The sequence below is a fragment of the Anser brachyrhynchus genome, assembly GCF_964034855.1.
Source record: "Anser brachyrhynchus genome assembly, chromosome: 2".
Taxonomy (NCBI): Eukaryota; Metazoa; Chordata; class Aves; order Anseriformes; family Anatidae; genus Anser; species Anser brachyrhynchus.
In genome coordinates, this window is record NC_137695.1 from 40,412,711 (window position 1) to 40,426,530 (window position 13,820).

Sequence of the window (13,820 nt, forward strand, 5' to 3'; positions counted from 1 at the left end):
CAAATCCATAGATTTTACAAAACGTGTAGGTTTTGTTTGTAAAACAGGTCCTTCAGCATTTACTAATCCTTCTAAACACAACAATTATTTTTTTTTTCATGGAAATAATGAGAATAATTTCAATAACACCACCAGAATCTTAAGGCTATGTGCTATTAAATGAGTCAAGGTACAACCAGTTTAATACCTTTTCAATAAAAGGACACTGAATTGCAAAATACTCTGCTTAAGTAGCAACCAGAACACTATCTGCAAGTCCATGGCTATCTGCACTCACATGGCAAGAGGTGTGAATTTGCACCTGCTGGCACAGGCTTCCTGCCACTTGGCACCTTTATTTACACCATGCTACTTGCCTATTTTAGTAAAATTACTAAATATCAAAGAAGCCCGCTATTGTTTTGTTTCATTTTTTATTTAATGCTTCAATATTTTAATTAGCACAAATTTAAAAACGATCAACAAAATCAGAGCATATCAAAGTGAACCTACAGTAACAACATTCCTGGTTTAACTGTTGTACATGTATGTGTATTACAGCTCTGCTGTGATTTTGTATGATTAGAAATCCTACAGCCTCCACCCAATTTCATATACATGAAGGCAGAATACAAAAATGCTACCCTGGAGTTTCATGAGAAAGAAGTTGAATCCTAGTAGAATAAAGATATTCCAGGTTTTGTGATGGCTTATCCTGCTGCTGCTTAGAACAGCACTGGGTCAAGTCCAGCCCAAATACATATGGGAAAGCAGTTGGGAGTTGCCACAGTTCCAATCATTATGGCGATGTGATGAAACAAATTCAGTGCATAAACAGACATTCCAACTTTAGTTAATGGACAAGATGATTCATTGTTATAACATGGCAAGACTAAATGGAAAGACAAAGGCAGAGACACTAGACTGAGCGCTGAGACTGGAAACTTCCAGATGTGAGTATAAAATGCCCCTGAGCCAGGGTTGTTCAGAAATATAAAATACTTCAGAATGTACGAAAATGAGATAGCTTCTATACTTCTGTCAGAGTAACTACTTCACCTAGCTTCGCAATTTAAACTGCAAGAGCCAAATTATCAGACAAGTAATTTTTTTCCCCTTTTAAAGCACACCTTGCATTTCCCAGCAAAGTGATTTGTGACCTCTGTCTGATTAAAACTCTCCAAATCTTCTTTAAAAAAAAAAAGTCTGGTTATGGGATGGAGAAGAAGTCTTTGGTTTCTCATCTATATTTCTCTGCAGAAATTGAATTTAAATGAACATCATAAAACTGTATTTGCAGTCAGCCTCTAAATTCTAGATGCTGTGTTTGTCACTCCATTGTAAACTCTGATTTAGAATAATCTATGGCTTTGTAGCTCTGGTTACTTATTTATAATTGTACAAGTTGTAATGTTAAGGTTTTATTATTGTCATAAACAAACTCTTCCATGAACTAGGGGGAAAATGTCAAATAAAGCCATGTTACAGGTATTTGCTAATTTTATCATATGCATTTCTGGCCAAGAAGAGTATGGTTTTCCTCACCCCCCCAGTAACACCAATGTGAACTTATTTGAAAAATACTACAGAAGGAAAACATTTTTCAAATTAAAAAAATTATAATAATAATAAATCAGAGACTACCAATGACTGCTACCACGGCTTTGAGTTACTGAGAACCCCAAGCTTCACTGTAGAATAGGAAAAAAATAAAAATAAAAACCACAACAGAACTTGACTCTTGAGTCACACAAGTTCTCTAAGAAGTTGTTCCTGTTATGCATATAGTAGTACAATTAAGTTAAGCGGTATCAGCTTGTGTTCACATCAGTGGAAAGGCTAAGAGAGTTAAAACTTGCTTAGTAAACCAATCCTTCTTGATCTTCATGTCAAATCCTTTATCCATCCATTTCCTTTGAATGCCATGTCTTCACAGCAAGGTCTGCATTACACATGGCAAACATGCTCCCTGACTGATGCAACAAGACCACAGGAGCAGCTGAGGCATCTAAGTGTTAGCAGATCCAAACAGAAACATCAATGTTCATACTTGATGAACATGTAGACTAGTAAGTGTTTTAAGTTTCAAAGTTTACCTGCAGATTATTCCGGCTGAGCACAGAAAGGCTTACTTGCTTTGAGAACTTATATTCCGTTATATTAAGCGGACATATATAACGCCTACATGAATTTCAGACATTCATTTTTACAAATACCACAATAAGCCACAGGTAAAAAGTGAGGTGTAGAGAACTACGCCTCCAGCACAACAGAAGATTTGGTTATGACTGCCTGAATACAACCAAGAACATTATTTCCCAGGAGAGAGAGAAAGAAAAAAGGAAGAAGCTGACAGAAAATACATTGTGAATATTTCAGAAAGAAATGTGTGAAGATTATACCATCTGAAATTGGAAAGTTTGTAGGACTCTTCATTTTTCTACCATCAACTGTAGAATTAGTCCAGTCCAGTCGCAACCAGAAGTTGTTAGCATGTGTGCATACATCGAAGCACGTGCACCAGGAAAACCATGGTCAGGCTTGTAGGTTTTTTCCTCCATCCCATCGTTTCCCTAGTTCATAGAGAACATAGAGAAGTCCAATTCTCTGGAGCTATAACATGCTGACTTCTATCCTTACCTAATGAAGGGGAGACAATAGATTTTGTCCTGTTTTGTGACAACTCTAGATAGGTTAAGACTAAAACTAGTCAGCTGGCTCAGGTGGAAAAAAAAATCTGTGTTGCTTTAGCTCACACTTATTTATTCAGCCTGCCTGGGTGTGATCCAACATATTGGCATGATACTGACTGATTTCATTGTGCTGGCTGAAACACAGAGGACTTACATTTCCTAGCCTAAACTTGGCACATTTTTGTGAGAAATTAAAAAATAAATATTTGAAGTAATCATTTTCTAATACATCACTGGTGTGTACACACTCCTACACATACATCCAACACTATTTAGTTAGATTTTTCTCACTGCAGTTTTAATACTAATGATGCAGAACTACTAGTTTACTACAAAAGTTTGACATACCTTTAAAAATGTATATAAAAATATTGCTTTCTCCTCAGCAGTTTTGGTGGCATCAGAAAATGTAAACATTCTTCTCTCTCATAGCCTCTAGTCACAAACTTTCCATACCTACTCCCCAAGGGAGGAGGTTTCTTCAATGCATACAGGCATCTCAAAGTTTTGTTAAGGAGTACAGCAAAACACTACTTGATTTACACTGTGGTTTCCATCATGCTAGTCCTTAACATCTGCTTAGAAAGCCTGTAGAAGAACTCTGGCTCTAGCTGTCCATCTGGTTTTCAAGCTCTTGAAAGATTTTACAGGTAAAGTGCTATAAAAACAGGCTTTTTATAAGATCATTAATATTTATCATCTTATCAGGATCTTGAACTTTTTGTCTTGACAAACACTTTGTTTACTGTCTAGACCACAGCAGGTGGAAATGCTAGTCCTACTTTTCATCACTTTGCATTTTCCAAAGTTTCATTGCATGCAGAATGAGCGTCTGTACACAAGATTATAGAAAATTTCATGTTTGTATTTGCGTTTTGAAGCATTTGAAAAATACAGAAAAGTCTGAGGTCACGATGCCATAAGTACACGGTTTGATCATGAAAAAGCTTTGTTTTACTTGCAATTGATAAGATAAAATTGTTGATTAATAAAGCAGTGAATAAGCGCACTTGATATAGAATCACATAAAATAGCTCCATGTCAAAATAAATCGACAGCTATATTTACTCACACAAAAGGCAAGAAGAACATCAAAGCTGGCAGATACTTGTAAGTTGATGCAGTCAAAAGGCAGGCTCGCTCACATGTTCACAGCTCAGTATGCCTGCAGCACCCAGACAGCCTTAAGTGATGATTGGGTAACTGTATCTTAATCCAAACACACACAGAAATGTCATGCGTGGTCTTCAGCTGGTGTCAATCATAACAGTGCCATTGAGATCCATGGAGCTGTGCCATTTTTCTACCAACACAGGTAGGTGGCCAACTGGAACGGTTTTTGCAGCAAGAAGAGTAGGAAAGAACAGCATTATTTGCTAAAATCTAAATTCTCTCCTGTTCCTGCCGCCTCCCGGTTCTGTTGTAAAAAATGAATAGTCCTTGTTTCATTTTGATGATTGCATGCATGCATGTATGAATGAGTCGACCTGGTTAAAAACTGCTGACAGCTCACTTATAAGTAAGATACACCAAAAAGTATGATCGTGATAACTCCTCAAACTCTTCAGCCTGAATATTTTAAGTATGTTTTCCGCTCCAACACAAGGTGGTCAATATTAAATTACTTGAGTCCATTCTTGGAAAACAAAGTGTTTCTAAAACTTTGAAATTTTGAGAAGCATATTAAAGTAATACTGCACTTCCCCTTCCCCCCTTCCCCCTTAAAAAAAATAATAAATATATATATATATATAAAAGCTCACTGTAGCATACAGTCAGCAGTAGGGACAGAGGAATTAGGTCTAATTTTGTTTTTACCTTACATCTGTTGCTGTTAATGGGTAGTAAATGGCGTTGTAAATAAGTCCAGCGCACCTTGCAAAGACAGTACCGCAGAAAGAGTGATTACCCTTAAAGCACAGTTGAAAATTAACTGGGATGCAAAATATCTGTGCTGCAGTGTAATTTAGTGTTCCGTGTTGATACAGTAATTACTTAAACCAGAACTTAGTGTCGTACCATACTTTACAAAACACTTCTAAGAAGCAACAAACAGACTGAAGCACACCACACCTTTCTGCTACCCTGAATTAGAACCAAGTTACAAAATATCTCCCCACAGTAATTAATTTACAGTATAGAGACCCTGATAACATCTTAATCTTGGCAGCATACCGCAGCATCGCAGCTACGCAATTATGGCAAACTTTCTGGCGCTCAAAGAAGGATTTCAGCTCGGCCTAACCCCTCGCACCAGCCGGTCTGTGGGCAAACACCGGCTCTAACGGGGGCAGGGGGGAACCCAGCCGGCTTGGCTGCATCCCTCTTGCAGCCCGAGCGCTTTCCTTGCGAGTTATCCCCACCGCCAGCATCACAGTCAGAGAGAGGAGCCTAAGCACTTGCAGCTACAGCCAGCCATTTGTATTCGCTAACCGGACAGCATTCCTCCCCTGCGCGGTCATTTCTCTCAGAGTTTTTTGATACCCACTGAGGCTTTGCTCGGACTTTGGGTCCGGTTCCTCCTCGCCCTCTGGCAAAGGTGGCAGGGAGGCTGCCCGGCGGCGGCGAGAGGGCGGCAGGCGGGTGACAGCGGTGTCACAGCGGTGTCACAGCGGTGTCACAGCGGTGACAGCCGCCCCGCAGCACGGAGTTCCCCCGGGGACTGCCGAGCCCCGCAGCAAGCACGGAGCGGAGCCCGCACACGGCTCGGCCCCCCCGGGCTCGGTCTGGGACCTCGTAAACACCCCGGGAGGGGCGTCGGGAGCCGGGGGAGCCCCGGCGGGTTTGGTAGCGGTGCTTCCCAGCACTGAGAGCAGCCGCAGGCAAGCCAAAAAATACTCCGAGGGCTGTCCCCGGGTTCACCGGCTGCAAACGCTTTCCGCCACGATTAAGGACGCCGCGATCGCAGCGAGATGCTCCTCTCCCCAGCGCCCGGCAGCCAGCAGAAGACAGGCGCAGCTCCAGCGGAGTTGGGGCGCGGGGACCCCCCTCCCCTCGCACCCACGGGCGGGCGAGGAACACCACCAGCCCCCGCTCGGAGCGACCCCAGCGGACCCCCCCACCCCGGGCCCCCGTCCCGCCCGGCCCCTTACCGTGCGGCGGCGGCTGGGGCTTGCCGCCCGGCGGCTTCTCCTTCCTGCCGCCCGCCGTGCTCCGCAGCCGCCAGCCCGCCGCCCCCCTGCCCAGCGCGCCGGCCATGCCGCGGCTGGGGCGGCCCCCGCAGCGCCGGGCCCGGCGGGGACAGCGCGGGGGCGGAGATGGGGCCCGGGACCCGGCGGCGGGCACGGGGACGGCGATGGGGACGGGGGCGGGCAGGAGGGAGCAGCGCGGTCCCGGCGGTCCCGCCCCCGGCCGGGCCGGCGTCAGGCAGCGCCGCGCCCCCCGCCCCGCTCCTAGGGGCTGGGAGGGGGTTTTTTGGGGGGGGGGGGGGGGGGGCGGGCCCCCGGGGGCAAGGGGGGGGTCGCGCAGCGAGACCCCGACCCCATCCCCGCCGGGAGCCCTCCTCCCACGGAGCTTCGCCGGGAGCCATGTGTAAGTTACCTCCTGCCATCCCCAGCGCCGGTGCCGCGCACTCCTGCCTCCATCGCGGTGTCGCTCGGCCGGAGGGTGCCGCTTACCGAGAGCCCCTGTGCGGGGAGGCAGCGGCAGCCCCCCTCCGGGCCCTCCGGGGCCCCGGGCCGTGGGCAGTGCCCTCGATCGCTCGGCGGTCCCGCCAAGGGGTGCCTGCCATGCGAGAAGCACCCTATGCTCTGAAACGTGCAGTCTGCTTAACACCGGATCTGATACTTAAAAAGTTACAGGCTCGGAGATGAATATTAGCAATTTTCAGGAAAAAAAAAAAAAAGTTTAAAATGCAGCTGTAGTCCCAAGGATTTGGCCGAGCAGTATGTTGCATAAGTACAAATGTGTAACTTTTGTTTGTAATAGTGGTAATGAATCCACCTGTATGTCAAATTACAGCAGTCACTGCGGCAGCTCTGGAAAGGTATTCCACAGTTGCTTTTTAATTTTTCACGCTCACATATATCTATATGCCATCAGCACCTCCACCAAGCATATCATTCTTTCTATCTGAACTCTTTGAAACGCAGAGAAACTGTATGCAGAACTTGCGCTGATTCTTCCATTCAAAGAAAAGGAAAAGAAAGCCTCCTCCCTGTGTCCCATCTCCGTTTCCCTGTATCCCACCTCTGCTTCCCTGACTTCAAGAAGCTTATGGAGAAAAACAAGTAGGGTCCATCGTTATCATAACTTTAAAACTTATTCTTTGGAGACTCAATTGGACCAAGTTACTAATTTAAAAAAAGAAAGAGAGAGAGAGAGAGCTCCTCTTGGGTTTGTAGCTCCAACAGCCAAGATGTAAAGCCACAACCTGTGTGTGATGCAAGAGCAAAGCTTTGTCCTCCACTTTGAACTTATCCGCCCTTCTTCAGTGGTCAGTTCCTACCCCAGTCCCTGCTGATCAGGCCTCCCTCCTGTGCCCACACCTCATCTGTCCTGCCTGAGCCCCGAGTCCCAGCAGCCCGCTGCCGCTGCCTGCTGAGGCTGGGGTGGTTTTCATTAGCGCTGAGAATGATTCATGCAAACCAGGATTTCTGACCTTGACCTGACACGTACAGATACACCCCGTGGTGATGAATGTAATAGAATAAACAGATATGACTGCATATTCCCTCTTGTAGGGCTGTTCTTGCCCAATTCTATTGCATTGTAACACAAATAATGACTCATTTGCTTACCCTCATAGCACATTTAGAAACCTGCTATTCATCTCTGCTTGAAGGCTCTTGAATAAATACACTCCCCAAATGATTGATTTAAATCAAATATATTTCTATCACTTGATCCTGTTTCTGTTATTATTGATAATGACTACACATGTGGATGTGTGGTGTATCATCTCACTGCTGCTCCACATTAGGATGTTTTTTATAGTAGATAGTCTTTTGTTAAACGTACTTTTGTTAAACGTACTAAATTACATTTACACAGGGGAGGAGGGGGAGATAAAAACAAAAGAAAATATAGCTGGAGAAGAGCCCACTCTCTGTACACAAAGAATATGAAACTTCTACAGCAATTAGTTGGAATGCAAATTAAGAATAGGGTATAAAAATGTTTTGTAGAGAACAGTATTTTTAAATGATATAAAAATATATAGCATATAAAACAAAGAATTAGTGCGGAGAAGGAAAAGTCTGCAGTAGTTGTATGCAGAATTAATATTCCAGAACAGGTTTAATAAATAGGAAAAAGGAAAAAAACTTACCTCTTAAATTTAGAATCATAGAATAATTTGTGTTGAAAGGGACCTTAAAGATCACCCAGTTTTTGTTTTTGTGCAAAGAGGTATTTTTGCAGAAACCTCCAGAGCTGAAAAGAAAAAAAAAATGTATTCACAACCCCTTCCTGAAAGATTGATTTTTCCATGATCAACATTTAATAACTTTCTTTTTTGTTTTTGTTTTTACAAAGGAATGAAGACACAAGAGCATTCTTAAATATCATTGTAGAGTGTAATACCTCTGATTTAAAGGACCACCTTGCTTATTCATTGTATGCAACAAAAGGTGTAATGGAGAATATGAGCAGCCTCTGTTGAAAAGAAAAGGTACAGATATCATAAAATGATAATACTGAAATGTTGTATAATACCACTATGGCTCATAATTTCATTCCCTTAGTGTAGCATCGTAAGTTGCAGGCTAATTTTTGTTTATCCTTGTTTATGTTTCCTGCTCATCTAATGATGAAGATGTACAACCATTTTCTTGTATTAACTTGGGGCTGTTTTTCCACTGGTGAAGGAGTATTTGGATGTCATATCCCTCTGTTAAATATAATATTTGCATAGATGCATTAAACAGACTGGTGATTTGAATACATGTTCTAAATTTTGCTTACACTGAACTGACTTATACAGACCTTCACAGACAGGAGCATTATCATAAGCATTTCTGCTTAGGCATCTGCTGTTTTACCTAAGAATAATATGGAAGAGTTTCTGATAGGATTATACTTGTTTCCTTTGCAGAGAGGAATACAGAGTACCTTCTGCATTCACAGTCCACCTGAGGATGACATCTATGATTTGTAAGCAGCCAAATTCAGCTCAGTCCACATTAGCAATCCAGCTCTAATATGGAAGCCCCAAGGCAGTTCTGCCCCTGCTCATCTTCCAGTCCACAACTTGCTGGCAACGTGCTTGTAATTTACCATTGACAAGAATTTCCTCTCACTACCTTTTCGTACTGAAGATATATGTATGTTCTTCTAACCCAGACAAACAGAAAAGCTAGATGGAGTAGAAAAGCAATTCACAAAATGATACCAATTCCTTGCAAAGCACCACTTCATGTTCCACCGGGGAATCTGTGCACTTCCAGGAGATGCCTCCAGGTTATAATGCACTGTATGAATACACTAGTGATTTTGTACAAACCAGACAAAAAGCAGAATAACCACAGGCAACATTTTGCTGGGCTAGCCTACGTGCCTGCAGCTGCCCTCCTCTGCTTTGTACCAGTGCTGTGAGAAAGCACCTGGGACCCAGTTTGCTCCTTCACTGCAAAGAACGCACTTGCATTCATGCCGTGCTTTGGATCAGCCTGTGTGCACTCCTCTTCTTCTGTCTGGTGCTAGAGGAATCAGAAAAGCAACGGTTCCAGCCACAAGGAAAGATGCAGAGCAAGGGTTAGGCTGCCTTGGGAACAGCAGTGTGCACCCCCACCACAGCTTCATGATCCTCAGTATAATCCTTCTGAATCTTCTTGCATGCACCAAGAGCAGTTGTGCACATGCTAGCACTAAGTCCAGTGGAGGTACAGTGCCTGCACGGTGGGCAGCCACAAACCTCACCAGCTCAAAAGCGTGAGAGCCACTGGTGGCTGAGGCTGTCTGAGGACAACTTCAAGCCCTACCTGAACCAAGTCATATCCTGTGTTTCCTGTGCTCATACCTGTTTCATGGAGCTGGGGATGGGTTTAGAGCACTAGATATGCATCATAAAAGGGAATGTGCAATGGAGTCAGGACTTAGTACTGCGGTCTGACTAAAAAGACAGCCTCTATAATTCTAATTTTCGATAAATCAGAAATAATGACTTACCTTTGTATCTACAAAGTTTAATTTTGCAGGTTACGTATTCCCAAAATTCAGCGTATCCTTGGCTCCCAGAATCCTCCTTTTAAATGCAATGTCATTTCTCCTACTCCTAGAAATTAGGGAAAAGAGAATGTAACTGGGAAATAATGATGCCCTGGAAAGAAACATTTCTGTTCTCAATGCCCTTGCCTATGTTTCTTTCAATACACCTCTGTTCCTTCAGTTATTATGCCCAAGAGCATAAAACTTGTTTTCCAGCAAGTGGAAGTGAAGAGATGCACTTCCAATGGATAGGACAGAAGATACAATTTATAAATTGTGCCTATTCTTTTCACACCACACAGAGTTTGATACAATGAAAAGCGATTGAGGGTCTGCCCCAAGAATCTGGGGTGCTGGATGGATGCACAGTTAGGCAGAATTGATACTTCAAATATGGAGATTTTGAAAGTCCACAGGAGACAGCTTTGACCTTAGAGCATTTCAGTTACTATTCTGGAAGCTCATGTTTGAAATGATCCTATTGCAGGTTGAATGTCCAGCCAAAAGTCCATTTTACTCAAACTTCTACACAAAATCTGACCAGAGGGAGTTACTTGAATCACAATCCTGACCTTGAGATATTGCTGTGGGTCAGAGGTGGCTGCATGTTTCTGTCTTTTCATCCAATATCATGAACAACTACAAGATTTGCAATCTCAGGTTCATTTATAACAGTATTGATGTTTAAGACACTTCAATATTTCACTACATAACTTAGAGCAAACTGGGGGAACTGCAAGTGCAAGCGCATCACTAACCTGGTGAGCATTTAGGGAGAGAGAAGCTTGTATTTTCACGTACCACCATTTAGCAGCTCAGAGATAAACTGGGAGTATTCTGAAAGAAAAAATTGGTATAAGGAGTATTTACTATTCTTTCAGGTCAGGTAAGTTTTGATGACTGAAATACAAAATTAGTGTGAATGAAATTTCTGTTTTCAAAGAAATTTCTGGTTTCAAAGTTCTGAAGTTATTACAGGGGTGCCTCATAGTTCCTGATGAAATGGAAATGTTTCTCAAGAGCTAGATCAGAAGATACAGTCTTTAGGAAGTGCAAGAGAGAGGATCCCAAGAGGGCACACTGCTCTCGGGTATTTACTAGTGCTTCTGCTTTGGATACCTCTGAGGAATGGGATTTTAGATAAATATAGAGTAAACGCATGCCCAGGAGTTTCTGAGAAAATAATTACAAGGTCAGCTATAAAAATTCAGCTAAATTCAGCTTGTAATTACCCCAGCCGGATATAAGGAAAAAATAGCCATGATAAGAAGGTTTAAACAGATCTTCCTTTTGACTTCTCCTTTCAAAAACTAAATAGATGTTCCCTGAGATTTCTGAATGTCTTAGCAAATAAATTTAGCAATTTCAGAGAAAATTCCCAGTTCCTCCTTTTTGACCCATATTTTGTGTGATCTGCAAACCTAACCGATTATTTCCTGTGTTGGGTATCAGTCTTTCTCAGTGTTCAAGTTGGTCTCTGTTATAAATATGTTTCCCTGTCAATGTGTCAGAGACGCATTTGCTGGGATTTAGAAGAAAAATAAAAAAAAAGTAGTAATATAAATCATTAATGATTTATTAAAAAAGTAGTAATATAAATCATTATCAATTTAACATAGTACAAGTGTGTACACAGAACATAGTTTAGACCAAGAATTCAGTTATTACAGGTATAAGCAGAAATGTAAATTTCATATCCTAACTAGAATAACATGCTGCAGAGGGAACTCACCCTCCAAAAAAAGAAAAAAAAAAAAAAAAAAGGTGAGCTTTTTTTCACCTATCACCTTCCTCAGGGTTCAGCAAGTCAGGCACAGACTTAGTTTCTATTTGCAGCTCTGTAGGAAGCTACAGAAAACCTATTGCCAGGGGCTGCAAGAGGAGTATAGTGAATGAACCATTACCTCCCCTGGCTGTGCATTTCTCTGCCAACAGCTGCTACATCTATAGTGTCCCTCTGGCATAACGTGGGTTGCAGCAGCTTGCTGAAAACCTCACATAGACTTTATGGTACTAGTGACTGTGAATGGTTTGTTTGTCTTTTATTTCTGTAACCATAATTCAGGGTTTACTTCTCTATTTCACTGGAGTTATGCTTGAAGATGGCACATGGGATTGGGCCCTAACTGTAGCCACTAAAAGCACATCAGACACAGGCAATGCAACATCCTTACTGAGAAGCAGGGTAATGTAGGTAAACTCAAACGGTTACAGAGGTCTAATCACCCATTAAATCCACTACGACTGCATTACATAGCTCTTCCCTGGCTTTTAGTCAAAAAACTATTGCTTTAAGTGTTTTTGGTAAAGAGAACACACTAGTGTGAAGCCACATGGAGTAAGACAGATTTGTAATTTTTAATTATATGTCTCAAAATTACATAATTTGGCCTTACGTATGCGATCCTCCAGACTTGGTCAAAACAAGCATTTCCACAGTACTGCAGGAATAGGGAAAAATAAAAAAGCGGTTGTGTCCTGTGAGGGAAACAGGAATAGAAGACAAGCAGCAGCTTCCCTTTTGCCCAATGCACAGCTGAGCTGTATAACACGCTGCTCCCAGAAGCCAATGTGCTGTGTTGCTGACCATAGGGAAGCAGCATGCCTCTCCAGGGTTGCTTCAGATTGTCACAACTAGACTCTGCCTTTCCTATAGACTAGAGATAAAAATACAGTTTAATGTTTGACACCTCTTGAGTGCCCAATACATTTTTTCAAGCTGAGCTTTAGTACTCACAGGTCTAGGGAATATGGAAATGCATGCAGCGTATGAGACACACACCCTGGAACCACAACTTCTAAAACCTGACAAAACGCAAACAAAGTTGTTAATAATGATGCACAACTTTCTATTTTTTTCTCCCCTAGCTACAGTAAAACTAAAAAGTAATATACACATATGGCTGCTCCAAACCTACCTCTGATATTTCTATTTCCACCTCTTATTTTTCAACATGAATATATTGGATTTTTCAGGATTTCGTAACCTTACACCTCTCAGAAGCATTCTCTGTATGGGTAAAAGTTGTATATATATATCATGTGTAACTCATTTATTTTTAAAAAGTTGGTCTTTCTTCTCCCTTTCCATCATTCTTTGGCTCATGCTAATATAAAACAGGCATTGATTCCCATCAATAATCAGGGAATTAAAACTTGTAAGACAGTTGTTCTTGCTGTGGTGCTATCCCACAGGATACCTGTGACATTAGTCTGATTTAGTAACAAAAAAGATAATGCTAGTTTACTCCGGACTTCAAAATACAGCAGAGGAATAAAAAGCTAGGTAATGATTTTGGGAGAAAAATACCCAATCCAAAGATGTAAAGCACACACAGTAGATTTTATTTCTGAATACAAAGGCTATACATCTGTTTTCTGAACTCAAATTCAATACATTTTTAGGCACAGCTGCACAATAAAAGGGAAATAAATATTGATATTCAAGTCTACATACCTAGAGTCCCTCTTCACTTCTCAAAGCACTCTGTACGGCGCTGCTGTAAGAGACAGAAACAAAAGGCTTGAATATTAAAAACTGCAGCAGTTCAATAGAACAATGCAACAACCTTGCCAGACTCAGGTGCATCTGGCACTATAGTCAAGCCTTCCACTCATACTTAACCAGCACTATTAAGTATTTATTCACACAAAAGGAAGCATTTTATAAAAATCATCTTCTTATTTTGCTCTACAATTACCTCATTTGCAATGGAAAATAGTATAGAAGATGTGTGAGCTTCTGCAGCTGATAAAGTCAATGGACTTCAACAGGTTTTGGACTTCTGGGATCCAGAATTTTCACACTCATACATATTGTATTCTATTAGATATACAGTAATGAGGTTAGGTCAACATTAGATGAAAGTCTCAAAAATACTGGTCTGATTCTGTAAACTTTACATCTTAAATGTTGATACTGATTATAGTAAATGTTCCTGTGTGAACTGCAGGATTGAGAATATGCAGGTGCTGATTAATGCATAGCTAGAAGTATTATTT

The 13,820-nt window shown here is 41.9% G+C and overlaps 1 protein-coding gene and 2 long non-coding RNA genes across 8 annotated transcripts in view; 1 reads left to right on the forward strand and 2 right to left on the reverse strand.

Annotated features, from left to right (window-relative positions):
* The window catches only part of ZNF385D (zinc finger protein 385D), a 436,473-nt gene extending 426,593 nt beyond the window's left edge, over positions 1-9,880 (reverse strand). For 2 of the 6 annotated variants that reach the window (XM_080579727.1, XM_080579726.1), the window contains exon 1: positions 5,765-5,972. In XM_080579727.1, the coding sequence (XP_080435853.1) occupies positions 5,765-5,870 (106 nt within the window). In that variant the 5' untranslated portion in view covers positions 5,871-5,972. Of the gene's footprint in view, positions 1-5,764; positions 5,973-6,212; positions 6,877-7,941; positions 8,046-8,195; positions 8,243-9,779 lie in introns of those variants that run through there. The other 4 variants (XM_080579728.1, XM_080579723.1, XM_080579729.1 and 1 more) reach the window with 4 other exon arrangements.
* Positions 7,967-9,774, forward strand: LOC308189592. Its single transcript, XR_013946460.1, has 2 exons — positions 7,967-8,283; positions 8,707-9,774. It is a non-coding gene; the product is annotated as an uncharacterized lncRNA (long non-coding RNA).
* Positions 9,881-9,954: 74 nt separating the features above from the next.
* Positions 9,955-13,820, reverse strand: part of LOC308189589 — a 32,924-nt gene continuing 29,058 nt past the window's right edge. Inside the window, exons 3-5 of the long non-coding RNA XR_013946457.1 lie at positions 13,276-13,318; positions 12,556-12,623; positions 9,955-10,655 (exon numbers count right to left, since the gene is read on the reverse strand). This is a non-coding gene — a long non-coding RNA (uncharacterized lncRNA). The remainder of the gene's footprint in view (positions 10,656-12,555; positions 12,624-13,275; positions 13,319-13,820) is intronic.